Source organism: Platalea leucorodia, assembly GCF_965183815.1.
Source record: "Platalea leucorodia genome assembly, chromosome: 5".
In the NCBI taxonomy this organism is placed as follows: Eukaryota; Metazoa; Chordata; class Aves; order Pelecaniformes; family Threskiornithidae; genus Platalea; species Platalea leucorodia.
Genome location: NC_138827.1, coordinates 74,308,447 through 74,325,116, shown reverse-complemented (window position 1 = coordinate 74,325,116; position 16,670 = coordinate 74,308,447). Strand labels below are relative to the sequence as shown.

The 16,670-nt window shown below is 42.6% G+C and overlaps 1 protein-coding gene across 5 annotated transcripts in view; it reads left to right on the top strand.

The window, feature by feature from the left end:
- ABI2 (abl interactor 2) overlaps window positions 1-16,409 on the top strand; it is a 68,238-nt gene extending 51,829 nt beyond the window's left edge. For 2 of the 5 annotated variants that reach the window (XM_082313079.1, XM_082313078.1), the window contains exons 7-10: window positions 874-1,032; window positions 5,499-5,585; window positions 5,911-6,084; window positions 11,239-16,409. In XM_082313079.1, the coding sequence (XP_082169205.1) occupies window positions 874-1,032; window positions 5,499-5,585; window positions 5,911-6,084; window positions 11,239-11,414 (596 nt within the window). In that variant the 3' untranslated portion in view covers window positions 11,415-16,409. Of the gene's footprint in view, window positions 1-873; window positions 1,033-5,498; window positions 5,586-5,910; window positions 6,085-8,489; window positions 8,551-11,238 lie in introns of those variants that run through there. The other 3 variants (XM_082313081.1, XM_082313080.1, XM_082313082.1) reach the window with 2 other exon arrangements.
- Window positions 16,410-16,670: the final 261 nt, after the last annotated feature.

The following is a 16,670-nucleotide window of genomic DNA, read 5'->3' as shown; positions in this document are numbered from 1 at the left end:
CAGTGACCATCCCTTCTTCCCTGGTTTTCTTGAAAACTCTGAAATTTACCTCTAGTACAAATGCTGGAGGCAGAATAGTTAGGGAGGGTAATAACCTATATATGGGTATAACAAATCCAGTTTGCTGTTATATACAGTATATAAGCCAGAGAACTTTCTGTGAGCACAGAAGATAGCTTAATGGTCTTGCTTCATTTATTGCTTGCTTAGATTCAGGATCAATTACTTTGATACGGGAAGTGATTAAAATGGAGAGCAAGTTTTTAAGGAGTAGTTTCAATTGACAGCTCCCTGAAAGAGGGTCTTTGAGCATGATTTCATTTATTCCATCCTTCAAGCAGTTGCTAACATTCTCTTCTCCCCAGATGATTTTCTGCATATTTCCTATACAGCACTAAGATAGTTAGTATTGTGTTTTTCAGTTGTGCAAGTTAACAGCTTTGAATTTTGGGAATGGCACACAGTTAGTTTGTATGTGTATGTTGCTTAATTGCTGGACTGTGAAGTGTTATTTTTTTTACAGGTTTATAAGTAACTATATTTGCAAGAAGTTATTATAATACATTATATAAAATGGATAACTGGGAATTATTTTCTTTCATTTTGAAACTTTGTAGCTTAGACACCTTTCTATTTTCAAACTGGCCTTTGTGAGCAGTGCTGGGTACAGGGAGTTGGGAGAGTTGTTTTTTGTGTTGCTGTTGAGACATCCAGTGTCCTTCCAGTCTGGCAGCTGAACTGGCTGACTGCTCCCAGGATGCAGACTGTCTTGAAAAAAACAAAAACCTTTCTAAGCCTTTGAACCTTGAATGCAGATACAAAAAGGCAGGCATTGTTCTTCTCTTTGCTAATACATTTCTCTTTCTAACCTAGGTCACCCAGTTCAGTTCTACAGCATGAATAGGCCTGCATCTCGACACACCCCCCCAACAATAGGGGGATCTTTGCCATATCGGCGTCCTCCTTCGATCACATCACAGCCAAGCCTTCAGAACCAGATGAACGGAGGACCGTTTTATAACCAGAACCCAGGTAAGAAAGTTTTTCTGCTCTGTTGAATTCAACCCAGTGGTGAATGGGGTGGCCTTCAGATCTCTGAAATCTTATGTTCTGTCTCCATTGCAGATCTTGCAGTTAGTCTCAGGTAACTTCCAGTATGTTGCTGCTAGCCATGCCAAAGCTGCGGTCCAAGTACAGAGCATTCAGCTTCCATTATGGCAAGCAGCTTAAAACAATACTGGCTTTGTTGCCAAATAAATTACTTTTGATCTCACAGTCCCTATTAGACAAGCTTTAGTCCTTTACTACACCATGTGTCATGTATCTGCTTTGGTGTGTGATGGGTATTTGCTTTTGCACCAGAACACTGATTCTTCATTAATCAGTCTTTATCTTGTATGGTTTTTCCTTCTGATTAATGGACAGTTCAAGAAATTGCACTTGTTATACAAGGGTAAGCATTAGACACCTTAGAGACAACAGTGGTGTTTGGTGTGGGATGCAAGGGAGCTGTGTCATCTGCTAAGTCCACAGGTGATGTTATTTTGATGGGCGACCTGTCTTAAAAAGCAGGATGAGATATTAACAAGGAGTGGCGTGTCCTGCATGTCAGGCAGAACGCAGTAGCTTTTCATCGAAGGAGTCCTTTTCCCTGTGCTTCTGATGTGAGGTGAAGGTTTTGCTACCAGAGTAGGGGAGACTTTCTTTTTTGACAAAGCTACAGAAAGATGCAGGAGGTATACTGGAGGTTCCTTGTTAGGAAATGCCCTATTACCAGCAATGCTGAGTGTTGACTTGCAAGCACTACAGTGCATTTGTGTTTTGTTGTTGTGGTGGTGGTGGGTTTTGGGTTTGGTTTTGGTTTTGTTTTGTTTTTTTTTAAATTGAGCACTGAACTTGGAATTAGATCAAATGCTGCAATCTGCATTTAAGGGATTTGATCAGGTTCAAATATTACTGCTTGTGAGCTACTCTGCAAAGAGATGTGTGTGCTTAACTTGAGAAGGAAATGGACGGTCCTGCTGGGGCCAGGAGGGAGGAGAAGGTTATATGACTAAATTGCAGCCCAGTTGCCTGAAATATGAGGTATTTGTTAAGCACGTTATGTGCATATTGAAGGCTGAAGCAGAACAGGCGAGAAGGGGAGGGTAACAGCAATAAAAGAAACCCTTCAGGATTACGTTTGCAGTAAAGAGGATTTTAAGTATATCCAGAGAGTTTCTGACAACTGCTGTGTATTTCTGCTTTAGCAAAGGCATAATTTTCTGCAAGGTACCATTGCATTGTTAATAGGTTATCACAGAAGATGCCAAATAGACTTTAAATAAATTACATAACCACAGTTCAGTCTCTGTACCCCAAAAGAAGATAATGATTATGGCGATTAGTCACTTGAGCTGTAAATCACAAATGAAATACTTCAATTATACTGGCATACTTGATACAATATAAATAAGCAGTTGTAGTAAGACACTTTTATATACCTAGCAGAATACAGAAATTTATATTATACTAAATAGCTTTGCAGTTACACTAAATCAAGTTTTTTTGGCCTGTACCTTGAAAAGAGAGGATGCCCAAGCATGCATAATTGATGAAGACCCTAAGAACAGAGGGACTCTTGTGTCTGTAAGGGGCAGGGTTAGTAGTGACAGGACAGGGGCCACAAATGCTTCTCCGCATTCCTGAAGAGAGGGAGAAAACGCAAACTACAGAGGTGAAAAAGAGACCTTACGACAGGCAGAGGAGCATGCCAACTATGGCTTGTTCTTCTTCGCAGGCTGTTTGGCAATAAAGCAGTACTGTTTTTTCCACTTCCATTTTTTAGTATGTTGGCATAGTCATTTTTGTTTATTCACTTCTTGGGAGGATGAAAGATAGTTGCCTTGCCCTGTTCTTTTGAATGCCACTTCTAAGATAATATAATTTCTCTACTTCATGGTGAGGCCTTTTTAACAGCTGAAAAGAAAATATTAAGAAATGCAGACCCTAAATGATCTCAGCATACGTCTGTCCCAAAGGCACTCTTGCCAGCCATGCCACCTAACAAGCGTTTTGACTTTGCAGCCTTAGATATCAGTATCTAAGCAGTATAGAGCTCAGCACAGGCTAAAAACCCTGTGGGAGAAACTGAGCAAGTACTGAGATGGTGGTCTGCACTACACACTATTTGTATAGCTGAATTCTTATCAGGCTGAAGCTATCTAGTGGAAGGTGCTCTTGAGTATTTCTGAATTAATTTACGGCAACTGTGTAGATGAACTCTTAATCTACCAATGGTCTATACGGAAGGAAGCTGGGAGGGAATGTTTAAGCTGGTGTTTATCTCATCTTTTGAGACAGCAGAGGTACAGTAAAGTTCTTCTGATGCACTTTATAAACAAAGTCATTATTAATAAAATATTTATTGTATTGGCTCCTAAAGGTCAAAACTAGCTTAGCCTCATTATATATCGTACAGAGCCAATATAACGTGATAGTCCCTGCACTGTGCATAGACTGAAGCACAAACCAAATGGTTAAGATAAACACAGAATGATGTCAGCTAGCGTTGGCATCACCATTTTGATTAAACTACACAAGCCAAACTAAACTAAGGGATTTTTTTTTTTTTTTATTTGCTTGGAGTGCTGGTCTAGAGTGATTTATTTTTCTACGAGGAAAGCCTCATTATTTCTTTCAAAGAAATATATATAGCACGTGAACAAAGTACACTGAAGGGACTTAGGAAACTGAAGCTAGTCTCATGTGATGGGTATGAGTTGTATGAATCCATATGATGTTGAATAGAGGAAACGTTTTGAAACTGAACATTTTTATAGCATATATTAATTAAAAAGGCAGGGACTTCATAGTTGCACAAGAATGCTGAATTCATGAATATTACTGCATTTCAGTAGGACTTCAAATTCAAGTTCCCTTTTCCTGCTTTGAAAAAATGCAAGACCAAATATTTTTGTAGCTACTGTGGTTACACTTGAAGGAATAAATACTCTCAGAGGTCAAAGGAGCTGTAATTAGAAATGTACTTTGTTTTTTGTCATGAAATACCAATTAAATGTTGAGAGAATAGAGCTTGCTCTATATGGAGGTACAAGGATATTTTTGCAACAAAAAGGATGGTTGCTCTGTTGGTTTTTTTTGTTTGGGGTGTGTGGTTGTGAAAGGAATGTGCATGTGAGTGACAGAAGAAATTCAAAGAACTTCAGATAATAGTTACTGAAATAAGCAAACAGAAGAAAATTTGAGACATGAATTTTAAATGCCCTGGAGTCCTTTTCATTTGCTATGATGATATGAATTAATTCTGAAAAATACTACATCATACCTGGCAGTTTTCTTACCGGCTCTGGAATTAGTTTGAAATTTATTTAGTTCTGTTCTGCAAGCTAAATAAATGTACTGGTACATGAAGTATAGACCTTTTTCCCTCGTTCTTTTGGACATGACTAAACGTTTTTGTATGTGACTACTAACAAAATTATTTAGTTGTGCTTTTCTTGAGGTGTGGTTTCTGAAAAATGATCTTGTAACTTGCTTGAAGAATATTACTGCATTACTCTTGCAAGGTGATACTAAAACTAGATAAAACTAGTCAACTATTTTTTTTACTTAACTAGATAACTGAAACTTTCATTCCTGGCTTAAACCACAGTTCAGTGTTACAACATTTGCAACTGGCTGATAGTATATTCTTTAAATGTGAATTCACACCTGTCATACAAAGACAGCTCTTCTGGTACCCGTAAAAGGGCTCTTCAGAGTTCAGTGCAGTGGTCTGCGAAATCAGGTGGGAAGGAAACGAGGCAGCACATCTGGAATAGGCCCTGTTGTTTGGCAGCAGCATAGTGCGCTTTGTTCTACCAGTAAGGTCAGAAGTCCTGTGTCGTCCAAGTACGCTCGGTTCTCAAAGGCGTCTTTTTCTGTTTCGCCTGAAAAAACTGCCTCATTTGATGGGGTTTTTTTGCCTACGTTTTGCAGAAAACTAGTTATATCCATTGTCATTACTAAGGATTTGTGGATGCTGTTACAGAAGTCACCTCTATAATTATAAATTTGATCTGAAAGGTGGAGGATTATAGGGAGAGAATATGTTATTCATATGTTTGTTAGTGGGGTCTGTTCATAAAGTGCTATATTGTTGTAGTAATAACAATATAGCACTTTAGGTGCTATATAATATAGCAATATAATGTTGTAGTAATAAACTTCAGATATTAATAAACTTCAGGTCAGATCAGAAAAATACTTCAGTATGGATTCTTAATCTTATGAAAAAGAGCTGGGTTGGAAATTTTAAAAATAGAGAAATCTCCTTGATGTAAAGATTAGGAATATGCTTAAACCGCCTGAGACGTTTTTCTTTGAATGGCAGCCTTTTTATCTCAGCTTTTCGGCAGACTGCTACACTGTCTGAGTGGTGATGATGTCTACTTTCCTGTTTGCTGCTTTTTTGTGTTTCTAACTGAATGCCTCTCTCTTTTTAATTTCTGTGGCAGCATCCCTTGCTCCTCCTCCCCCCTCCATCCTACAGGTAACTCCACAGTTACCGCTAATGGGATTTGTGGCCAGAGTTCAAGAAAACAGTAAGTTTGCTGCTTCCTTGTGCTATGATTTATTACTGGATGTGGCTTTTGTTTTGAGTGGATGAAAGATTTGTCTGTATATAGCCAGAATTCTGCCGTCTCTACTGCCTCTGCAAGTTTGTCTTCAATTGTGAAGGGAGGGGAAAGGAAATAATTTTATTGGAGGAACCTGATTCTTCCTTCTCTGAATTTTATTGTCTCTAGTGTATTTCTACAAGTTCTAACTGTTGGTCCCAGTGCAACTAACTGGGATAGGGAGTATTACTTCAACCTGCTACCATGGTTCTAGAGACATTTTCATGGTTATACTATTGCTTATTTTTAGTTTCAGATACTCCTCCCCCGCCACCGCCTGTGGATGAGCCAGTGTTGGATGAATCTCCACCTCCACCCCCACCTCCAGAGGATTATGAGGAGGAGGAAGCAGCTGTGGTGGAGTACAGCGATCCATATGCTGAGGAGGACCCTCCTTGGGCACCAAGGACCTACTTAGAAAAAGGTAGGTTTAGAGCTAGTAGAGATGGTAGGGTCATGTTTGTAACAACGTTTTGTATAAGCTCCTGCCATCCCGCTTTGGACGTGGAGTCTGCCTAGACTCCTTTGTAGCCAGTATTTGGTATTGTGGTAGAGGTGCTCCTCCAAATGGCAACTTAAAGAACAAAATTTAAGCTACTCTTCTGCGTCTGACTCTTTCACTCCTTTCTCCCCAAAGGAAAGATAATGATTAGATGGCTAATTACATATTTTTTAAGTCCTCTGTAATCTACTTAAGACTCAGCTTTCACTAGTCTGCTTAATCCTAATAATCAAACTCGTATGAGGTCAAAAATGAACGCATCAGTGCTACAGTTGCACTTGAACTTTGAACATATGGGTGCTTCTGGAGAGGTGCTGCAATGTGTGTTTGGGGCTCTGGAAGCTGCAGTGCTGCATCAGTGTGGGGCTGTGCTGAGCTAAAAAGGGCTGGGTCTGTGTAGCACTGACTAACTGTGGCATTGCTGCGTGGCTGCATCTAGATGTCTTCCAGTTCTGAAGCAGGTGTGTGGAAGCACGCTGGAGTAAAACTACAGGTAAAATAAACTGAGTAGGTAAATGGCTTAGGGGCACTTGAGTATGAAAAGATCTACTGCCTGGTGTTCTCCTGTGAAACAGGGTCACATACCTCTTAGTAAAGGGTGATATAAAATCTAATGTTGCAAAGCAACCAGGCATCTCAGCTGAGTGACTGTTAGACACATTTAGTCTGCATCAGGGGAAAAAATTCAAGAACGCCAAAAAGATACACCCAGTGCAGGACGTGGCGGCCGGGGGAGAAGATGGAAGAGGCTCTTTCTGCCAACTCCAGCCCAAAGAAAATATTACTATTCCTGAGGAATATGTGGGAGTTTTTTTGTTATTCCCGCACCCTCCCTCTAGCTGGTATAAGTGTTTAGTGCAAGGAGTACCCAGGCTTTGCTGACAAGCTGAGACCATTTGTCAGACAAAGTGGCTGATCTGCAGGGTGTTTACGTGACTGACTTTATCTATTGACTCCCCATACCCCTGATTGACAGCAAGTGTCACGATTATTCTGTTGAGGCATGCAGGCTCTTTGTTTGATTAAAAGTTGCTTCAGCTTATTCTTGTCAGGGAAGCTTATTTCCATGAGGAAGGACAGGGAAAAAAGGGATCTCGTATACAAAGTACTCTTCTTGCTGTGCGGTTTGGAGGGTATTTCTGGTTATTGATATTAGTTACCTGGCTTCACAAAAATCAGGTTTTAGAGTGGGGTGGGGTTCCTGATGTTGCATTTCTTTCCTTGGGGGAGGATGGCAAATTTCTTCAGGTTGGGACCACTACAGATCGTTTCAGCAAATACTGGATGTGCTACGTTACTTAATGAACTCCTCCATATCAGGCAGTTCTGAGAATGCACAGTATCTGCTCAGTTTCGGTTTGGCTGATGTATTTTGTGCTGGATGAAGATTGCAGGCATGTTACTTTTTGATAGGGAAGAGAGTCTCAAGATTTTTCTCTGTATTTTTCCAGGCATAAGACACTCTCTAGCCTCATTCTACATTCGTATCACCATCTTTGTTATGTTTCTGTTATTCCTGCCACCTGGCCCTCAGCAAATCCTCAGTGGCATTTCAGCTAGGAGCATAAGAGAAAAAAAGAGGATGCTGATGTGCATTGCCTGTTTATAGTGTCTCATACTAATGCAAACGGTGGGTGGGGGGGTGTGTGTGTGTGTGGAAGAGAAGCCACGAAATCATGTGGCATGTGGCCTGGGAAAACAACTGTCTATTTGAAGAAATAATGACATTTGAATTATAGCATATTGTTCTGATCTGCTTTTCTGTGTGACTTCCATGAGCTTGTGAACTAAAATAATTTATATAGGTGCATATATGCACAGATCTGTTCCATCTCAGCAGGCATTCCAGGCACTTCTACTTTGATATTTACAGGGAAAATCACGTGGGATAGCAAAACTGTAATGGGAGTCTTTAAAGGCTGGAGAAAGTCAGGTTTTTAGTCAGAATGTTTTTCCTACAGAAAAGCAAAAGTATAGGAGACCAGACATTCTCTGGTATTGATGTAGGGTCCCATGCAAAACCATAATTTTTATGTGTATTTTGAAAACTAGATGACTAAAACATCTAAGAGGTTGGTCTGTTCTTAGAAACACTCATAAAAGTAACAAAAAAATTAAAGTGCTTACAATGTATAAAGAACTGTTAAATAGTAGTTTTAGGATACCAGAAAAAATGAGATACATAGGTGTGGATTCTGTTGTAGTTGTATGAATAGCTCTACTTACATTCAGCTCATGTCTTGAGATTTGACTGCTTTGCTGGAGTTGGGAGAGAAAGGCTTGGCTGTGATTTTTTTTTTTTTTTTTTTTTTTTTTTTTTTTTGTAGCAAACAAGCTTTGAAGTTAATGAAAAGCCCCATGCTAAAAGAGGACTTTCATACTCAAAGAATGTTTATACTTAACCTGCTGTGAACTAATAATGCTCTATCTTCTGCAAAATAATTATTCCTATGGCAACTCCTTAAGTTCCCATAAATAGTATTCTGTGCCACATGATTCAAAGCAGACAAAACTGACGGAAGGAGGTGTCAAATACAAAGGGTTGCTATATATTGAGATGGGATTCAGTATGATCCTGTTCTGTAAAGGGGTCATGCAGTGCAGGAGATACATTTAACATTAAAACATGCTCTAACCTACAGCTGAGGAATGAAGTGAACAGCGTTTTGAGCAGATGGAGAAACTCTTAGGCAGGATACAGTTACTGGGGATGCTCAACTTGAGGGCGCTACCACATGGCTGTAATAGCAACAGCCAACCAGCAATGTCCAGGAAGGCGCACTGGAGTTTTCCATTGAGCTGTGTGTCTGGGTGCATGGCATAAAAAGGTAAGAAAATGTCCCAGCTTTGCAAATCAGACGAACAGAAATGCGTATCTAGGAGGAAAAATTGCCCTCGTACCACATAGAGAAAGTGCGTGGTCACAGCTATCGGATTTCAGTCAGATAATCGGTCTGGCCTGCATTTGTGGTCAGTTTGATATAACGGAGTTCAGCCAAAGTCTGTGTAATTGTTGAAGAACCAAAGGTCACTGATGGGAAGAATATCAACCTAAATGAGTGATTCTGGTTTTCATATCTGCATTGAAATGTGTTCAGATAGAAACTAAAAGAAGTCCTGGCTCAGTCTCGCAGGGAAGGATGCCACCTCCTGAGTCAGTATTGCTGCTTCCTGTCTCATCTGGAGCCTTTTTTGCAATACTGGCTTGGGCTCCTGGTAACTCATGGTATGTGAGAAGCTCACAGCTTGAACTGGTGGGACTACAGACAGAAGGATTAAACAGTCTTTTAGAGAGAGGAACATTGCCAGTACAAAAGTAGCATGCAGGAGGAAGCAATGGTGATGTAAAAACAAAACCAGGCTTCAGGTAATTTTGTAAGAGGCTTAACAAGAAGCGAATTTTCATCACAAACTTAGGGAAGAGTTTCCTACTTGTGATCATGAAATAATCCATTCAGTGTCAGAAGGGACTAGAGTACACTCAAAAATGAGAAAGAAAGAAATTGGAAGTTACTGTGATCCTTGGATTGTTATTATCAAGAGAATGAAGAACGGCAGCTTAGTGAATCTAGGAAGAAATGTTTTAAAATGAACTAGAAGGCAGTTAAAAAGGAATTTTGAAGGACTTCAATTGAATGTATCACATGTTCATATAGTGACTTCCGTTTTTCAAGCTAAAAATTTACTCGTTTTTCCATATGTGTTTTGTTTCCTTAGAATGATGTGCCTAAAACTAGTTAGAATGAGTTACGTAACAACTGTGTTGGTATAAGTGTAGAGCCAGCAACATGTGTTTTTTAAATATGCTCTGGTCAAATGATACAAATCTCCTGTTTGGGAGATTTATTTAAAAAAAAATTCTCTCTACATACTCTGATTCCCCACTGGGATTGATTTGTATATTTTACTTTATAATTTCTTCAGGATCCAGGTTTCCCTAGTAAATATTTGTATTGATTCTTTTGCTCCCTCAAAAGGAAATGACCTCTGTTCTTTTGGAAAGAATGATGAGTTTAATAGGACTCTTGGACACTGTGCTCATGAACACATGCTGTTAATATTTTTTTTCTCCTTGCTTTGTTTCGGAGTATCTTCCCTTCTGTCCCCAGTACAAGATTTTAGGATCCCTGTCCAACATCCATTTTGTTTCCAATGGCAGCACTGCATGTTTCATTGCCAAGTGCTCAAAGCAGTGACTGATGCTGTTTGTTAAAGTATTCAGAGTCCGGCATAGCTAATTTTCCGTATGGAACACATAACGATAGGACTGAGAACGGAAAAACATACTGACTTGATGTCTGTCTTCTGCCATTTCAGGGCAATGCTCTCTCTTAATATTTGCCAGTGCTTTGTCCAATTTCTTTGACTTTCCTAACAGCTTTTGTGCCTTCAGTAAAATATTCTGCAGCTGTAAGAAAAACGTACTGATACAGTAGGCATACATTTTGTTTCGGAGAACCACCTTACTTCTTCCTAGCTTCTAACTGGGATTCACCCATCTTGGCGCCATATTACTCTCAGAGTGACTTTAGCTACTGGGACTGCACATACGCATTTTACAGATGTAAATGTGGAGGTAGCTAAGGTAGATGGAAGTCTCGGGCATTAGCCTTGGCTCATTCTTACTGTGATCTGAAGAGAGCTCTTACTACTCTCCCTCTTCCACGTTTTCCTGCTGACTGTTAGTTGTGCAGAGACCTGGTTTTGCACATATATCTAATATATGAATCTTGGAGTTGGTCTGAGTTGTCATAGCCATGGGGAGTTACATCCACCTCCTTGTATCATTCCACAACAAAAGTTTATCATATATTTGTAAACTTTTCCTCTAGTGGGTCTGGAAGTAGTAAGAACAGATGAGTTAAAGTAGTCCTGGCTCATATGCTTCAAAGTATGAACTCTTATAGAAGGGGTTGGAAGAAACTGCCCCTCTCAGCAGGGCATTCTGCACCCGTAGAGGTGAGGCAGTGCAGCTCTCTGAGATTGCCTTGAATGTGGAGAACTTTGTTCGAGGTAGGCTGATTTTCCTCCTCCTCCCTGGATCTCTCCTAACAGTCATGCTCTGTTCTTTCCTAGTGGTGGCGATCTATGACTACACGAAGGACAAAGAAGATGAGCTCTCGTTTCAAGAAGGTGCCATCATTTATGTCATCAAGAAAAATGATGATGGCTGGTATGAGGGTGTCATGAATGGAGTGACGGGGCTCTTCCCAGGGAACTATGTGGAGTCGATCATGCATTACTCGGAGTGAAGACTAGAGGACAGAACACTGCATCTCCTGCTGCAGGAGCTGTCAGGGCTTCCCAGATCTCCACCAGCCTCTGGGGCCCCATCCACTATAACTGAATGAAGGATAATTGTAACAACCACTCTTTTTTTTTTTTTTTTATTTTATTTTATTTTATTTTTTTTTCTTCCCCCCCCTCTCCTCTCCCCTCATTATAAAACAATAGTGATTTGAGTTGTTTGAACAAATGGCTCTTCCGGCTGCCAGCAGAGGCCATCCTGAGCCATATGACGTTGAATTAAGCTGACCCATTCAGATGTAACAAACTCATTGAGTAGCTGATACTTCACTTGAATTCTGACTTCTCCTGACAGGCTTTGGGATCTGTCTCAGGAATCCTGTGTGCCCTTGTGGTACTACCCTTGGCAGCAGTGCCTGGCGCTGGGGATGTCCTGGATGCTTGCGGTGAAGGGTTACTGGCCAGTCGACATCCCTCCTGTTTCTACACTATGCTCCTGTGCAGCTGGAAGAACAGTCGTGTGCTAGCAAACACTGGGATTTCTACACAGAGCCGTTCCTGTAACTGACTTCCAGATAGCTGGATACATCTTTAGCATAAACGCTTCTGCAGCTGCTCTGCACATGTAGGCTGACACAGGGGCACACAGAGCTGGCTTTCATTCACTCACCTTTCATTTAGACAATTAAGATGGCTGCAGCCCAGAGGACCCTCACCCCCATTTCCTCATCTTTTGAATGCCACAGATTTGTTTTGTGTTCCGCACTGATGTAAATGTGCTCCTCTCCGCAGTGAGCTACTCGCCATGGGTGCTGCCGGTTTAAACAGAACTCACAGATGCCGTTGACGGTGAAGGCAAAACAAAGTTTACAGGTCCTCCTGGGGTCTGAGGATAAACTCTAGGGGCTGTGATCTAAGGTTCAAGTCTACTCACGCCTGCTTGCACTAGAGAAACTTACCCCCAACTTTAGTCTTATGCACAATATAATCTTAAAAATTCAATCAGGTATTGTAAATTGGCTATTTTGTACTTGATGACTAGATTTGCATACGTACTGTGAGAGCCCTGTGCAGAGGCAGGACAAACGGCAATTGTCGTCTTCATGTCTGTTGCCAAAATCTCTTCGGTGGAAGTAAAAAGGGCTGTTGTGTGTACTGGTTTCCCATGGAAATCCAAGCAGTAACTAGTAGTAGTCCTAGCTCTTCCCCCAGCCCTCTCCATTGTTTATTATAAAGAAATAGATATTTTGAGCTGTACTGGTGGATCTGGGGTGGAGTAATATCAAGTGAAGGCTCTGTAGCCCCTTGTGTTGATAGTTTGCTTTTTAACCTAGTCTCAGTTAAACATGCTGCTCAGTGATTCTGCCTAGGAGATAAGTGTAAAGTGATGGCTGTACTAGTCTGCCCTTAGGAAGGACTAAATGTTGTCTTTGGGTAAATGTCATGCATTAACAGAGTGAACTGATTAAACCTCCTGTTGCAGTCCTGTCAGCCTGCAAATTGAGCTGACCCCTGTATTGCGAGAGCCTCCTGGGCCAGGGCATCTTCCTGGCAATTTCTGACTCTTGCCTGGCCAATTCCAGCTGGTACCAACCGTAGCTTGTCAAAGGTGAGACAGTGCTGCAGCTGTCTTCTGAGGCCTGTGTGTCAAATAGAGCAGTGCACAAGAGAGCACTACCGGGGCTGTGCTTGTGATGGTATTGGCGACGATGCAGGTAACTGACCCGATCCTCTTGCTTGGCAATAGTGCAGTATCAGGATGGAGGTGCAGGTTTGGTGCAAACCTGGGCAGGGAGGTGCCGTAGCTGCTCAAGGGGGAAGAAAGAGGAAAGAAACAGGTGGGATGTGGATGAATTTGATCATCTGCTGTGAGCTTGCGGAACAGTGCATTAACTCCTGTGACAGTGCGTAAGGAATTAGTTTGGTTGAAGCGTACAGGAGGTACAACTTTGAAGAAAGGGGTGTGAAGATAGAAGTTACTTTCTTCCCTGCTGAATCCACAGCCGTGTAGCCAAGAAAGACATTTGTCTTCTTTCTGGAAGCTGACAGCATTATTGTTTGGGATGAGTGTTGGCCAGAACAGATAGATACCCTTCTACCTTCCTCTGTGAAAACTTTTGTCTTGCAGCAAGACTAACAAACAGAAGCAGCCATGTTCAGCTCCCTCAGCTCGTCGTTTCTCTGGGAGTAAGCCTAGAACCATGGGTTGTGCAGTCACTGGGACGACTGTTTCTAGTGTCACAGGGCACGTCTACGCTTTTTGCACAGGGAGGTGGTGCTTGCAGCCCTGCTAGCAGCCCGAGTGATTGAACAGCAGTATTGTGCAAGCCTTTGGTGCTCACAGGGTGGCTGTGTTTTCCGGCTCTTTCCCAGGACTATCAGAGCTTTCCTGGTTTCTCTTGCCCTGGGTATGTTTGTGGTGAAGACTGAGCACACAGCGCTCAGATGCACTACGTTATGGCAGCTTAGTGAGTTACTAAATGAGAGCTGAACCTCTCTCCCTGTGCATCCATGCTCCAGCCGGGAGGTCACACATAAGTGAAATGTGTCTTTAACTCTGTGTAAGAGCATGGGCTTGAACACTTCTGACAGCTGGGTGGGGATAACGTGTTCTTCCACTGTGTGTTGTACACACGTGTCTCATCTTCATTCAGCCGGTTGGCCATCTTGCAAGTTTTCTGTGTTGCGAGAGCAGAGCAGTGTGAACGCTGGGAAGTGCTGAATGCTCGTCAAAGCTCAGCACACAAGATGAGGCTGCAAAACCTTCAAAGTGGAATGTGTGAAGCTCCTTAAAGGACTGGCTTTGGTCTGATGGGCCAGGGGTTAGTCTGGTCCCTGCTGATAGCGTGTGGAATTGTTTATCCTGCAAGAGCTCCTGTGGATGGAATTTTTTGGGTCACCTCCTGCTGGTTTTATGCTTTATTATGCAGTACTAATGTAAAGAAACTTGTTGAGTTTTATGCATATTTTTTTATTTTGTACAGATTTTAATTCTGTGGCTTGTTTAGGGATGATGTGGTGTAATGGTCATAGACCAGGCCAAGGTAAACAGGCTTTGTATATTAATGTTACATAGATTGCATGCTAGTGAAGTCAGTGAGGGTTGTGTTTCCAGTTTTGTCCCTATTACTTCTCCTTCTCCAAAACCTTCACCCCTCTCCTTTTTTTAATTTACATGTTTACTGGGGGGGGGGGGGGGGGGGAGAGAGAGAGAGAGAGAGAGAGAGACACCTCAGTATTTCAAATAGGTACACAACATCTCTTCACTGAGTTCTGCTGCCACAGCTGAGGGTGTTCAGCATCACAGGCTGTTGAATCAGCAGTGTGTATGCATGAAAGAGAGGTGGGGGAAGGAGACGCTCCAAAGAAAGAAAGAGTGCTGTATGGCCAAAATGAGTATGTTTCTCCCTTTGTGAGAGCTGCCTTAGCCCAGCCAGCTGTTTTCATTGTGTACAGAAATCAGTCAGCATCCTCTAGCGGCGTATTTTGCTTTGGTTTGCTGTATCAGACATTTCTTCCTTGCTCTTGGCCCCAGGGACAAAGCTATTAACTACAGCTGCCTCTCTGCCATGTGCCTGTGTGAGAGGAGGTCCGACAGAGCCTGTGCCCATCTAATGAAGCAGGTTTTTTTTTTTTTTTTTTGGTGCCTTCATGCCAGCCTAAGAGAGATAGATGGCTGAGGTTGCATGTGTCTCACTCATTTCCCCTCTCCCTTCTTTCTCTTTTTCTTCTCCCCCCACCCCCCCCATGATAGATTCATGTTCTTTGTTTCTCTCCCTGGCTGTTGCAGCAGAGGGCTGAGAGGGACAGGAGAGGCAAGCAGCAGATTTTGCGCTTGAGCATCCTGATGGCGTGCCCATGCCCACTGGCTGGAGCAATGCCTGAAGACTTGCTGGCCTGACTGGTGAGACACAGGCAGACACTGATGCACTGAAGAGCCATTGCTCTCACTGGAGGCCAAGAGGTGGGCATGGACCTAGGGCTAGATGGCAGAGCTTGGTGCGCGTTACCAAGAGGCTGACCATGTTCCTGGGACTCAGCTTGTCCTTGTGGTTAGGGATAATAGGAACAAGTTGAGTTGGGTGTTCCTCAGAGTGGCTGGAAAGTGCTGCTGGTTTGAACCACAGCTCCCCAGTGGTCTGTGGCTGGCTGGCTTACCAGTGGGTGCCAGGAAGGCTTAGACCCAGCTAGTTCTTGCTACAGCAGTTTGTTCTCCTTTCACAGTTCCTGGGCATTTTCTTTCTTTGCTGCTGAGGGCTCTTGGTGACAGCCAAAGTTGACCGTGGCAGTGATGCAGGTTCTGAAAAGTGGCACTTACTTTTATCTAGGGTGTTTCAGTTGATCATGAAAAGAAAGCGAGGCAGCAGCAGGACTGGTGCTCCTTTTCTGGCAGAGGGTAGGCTGCCCGCCTGGTGTGTATGTGCGTATCGTTGACTAGAGGTGGAGGAGGGTTGTGCACTGATTCAAACTGTCGTGCTTCTGTGGTGTCTCCCACCTGTGCCTGATGGTGACTTAATGCTCTGCTCTTCCCAGCAACTTCCACCACTTCCTAGCAAGCGCTGCAGATGTGCGCCTCTGCTGGAAATGGGCTCTCTTTTTAAGTTTGGTATGTCTCTGGGCTTCAGGCATAAATCAAAAGCAAAACTTCCACATTTTCCTTTCTGGAAAGGATGGCACTTCACGTGGGTTAGTAAACTGGGAGTATTTACAGGGCTTCTCCTCCCAGAGGTGGGACAGGACATCTTGTGAAACAGGTGGTGTCTGTATTCTCTGCAGGGAACTTTTTGGAAGCTGCTAGAGGATGCTGTTGGAAAGACCGTGGTGCTGTGGCTCCTACTGGGAGTGGCACTTGCATTGAGAGCATGGAGTCACTGATTGAGCACTGCAGCATTTCAGGACGCATTACAGACGCCATGCAGAGACTTCAGTTCTATGCTGCCAACAGCGGCAGTGAGAAACGTACAGCACTGTTGCATTCACTAAAGCGAGTATTTACAACCCTAATCTCTAGCGAAGCTAGTGGTGTAAACTGAGCACTCGTAGGTAGACGATGGGCTATAGCTTATGGAGCACCACTCTAAAGGATTTACCGTGCTTACAGGTGTCTTCACCTTCCCCACCTTTTGGCATCTCTCAGTATTAGGCACCGCCACATTTTGTGGATAAAATGGTATTACACAGAGGTCAGAATAGTGCAAGAAGGGAACAGTTTGGGGCTCGTGGCTCCCCCCTCCCAGTAGCTACAGTCAGTGTGTAGTAAC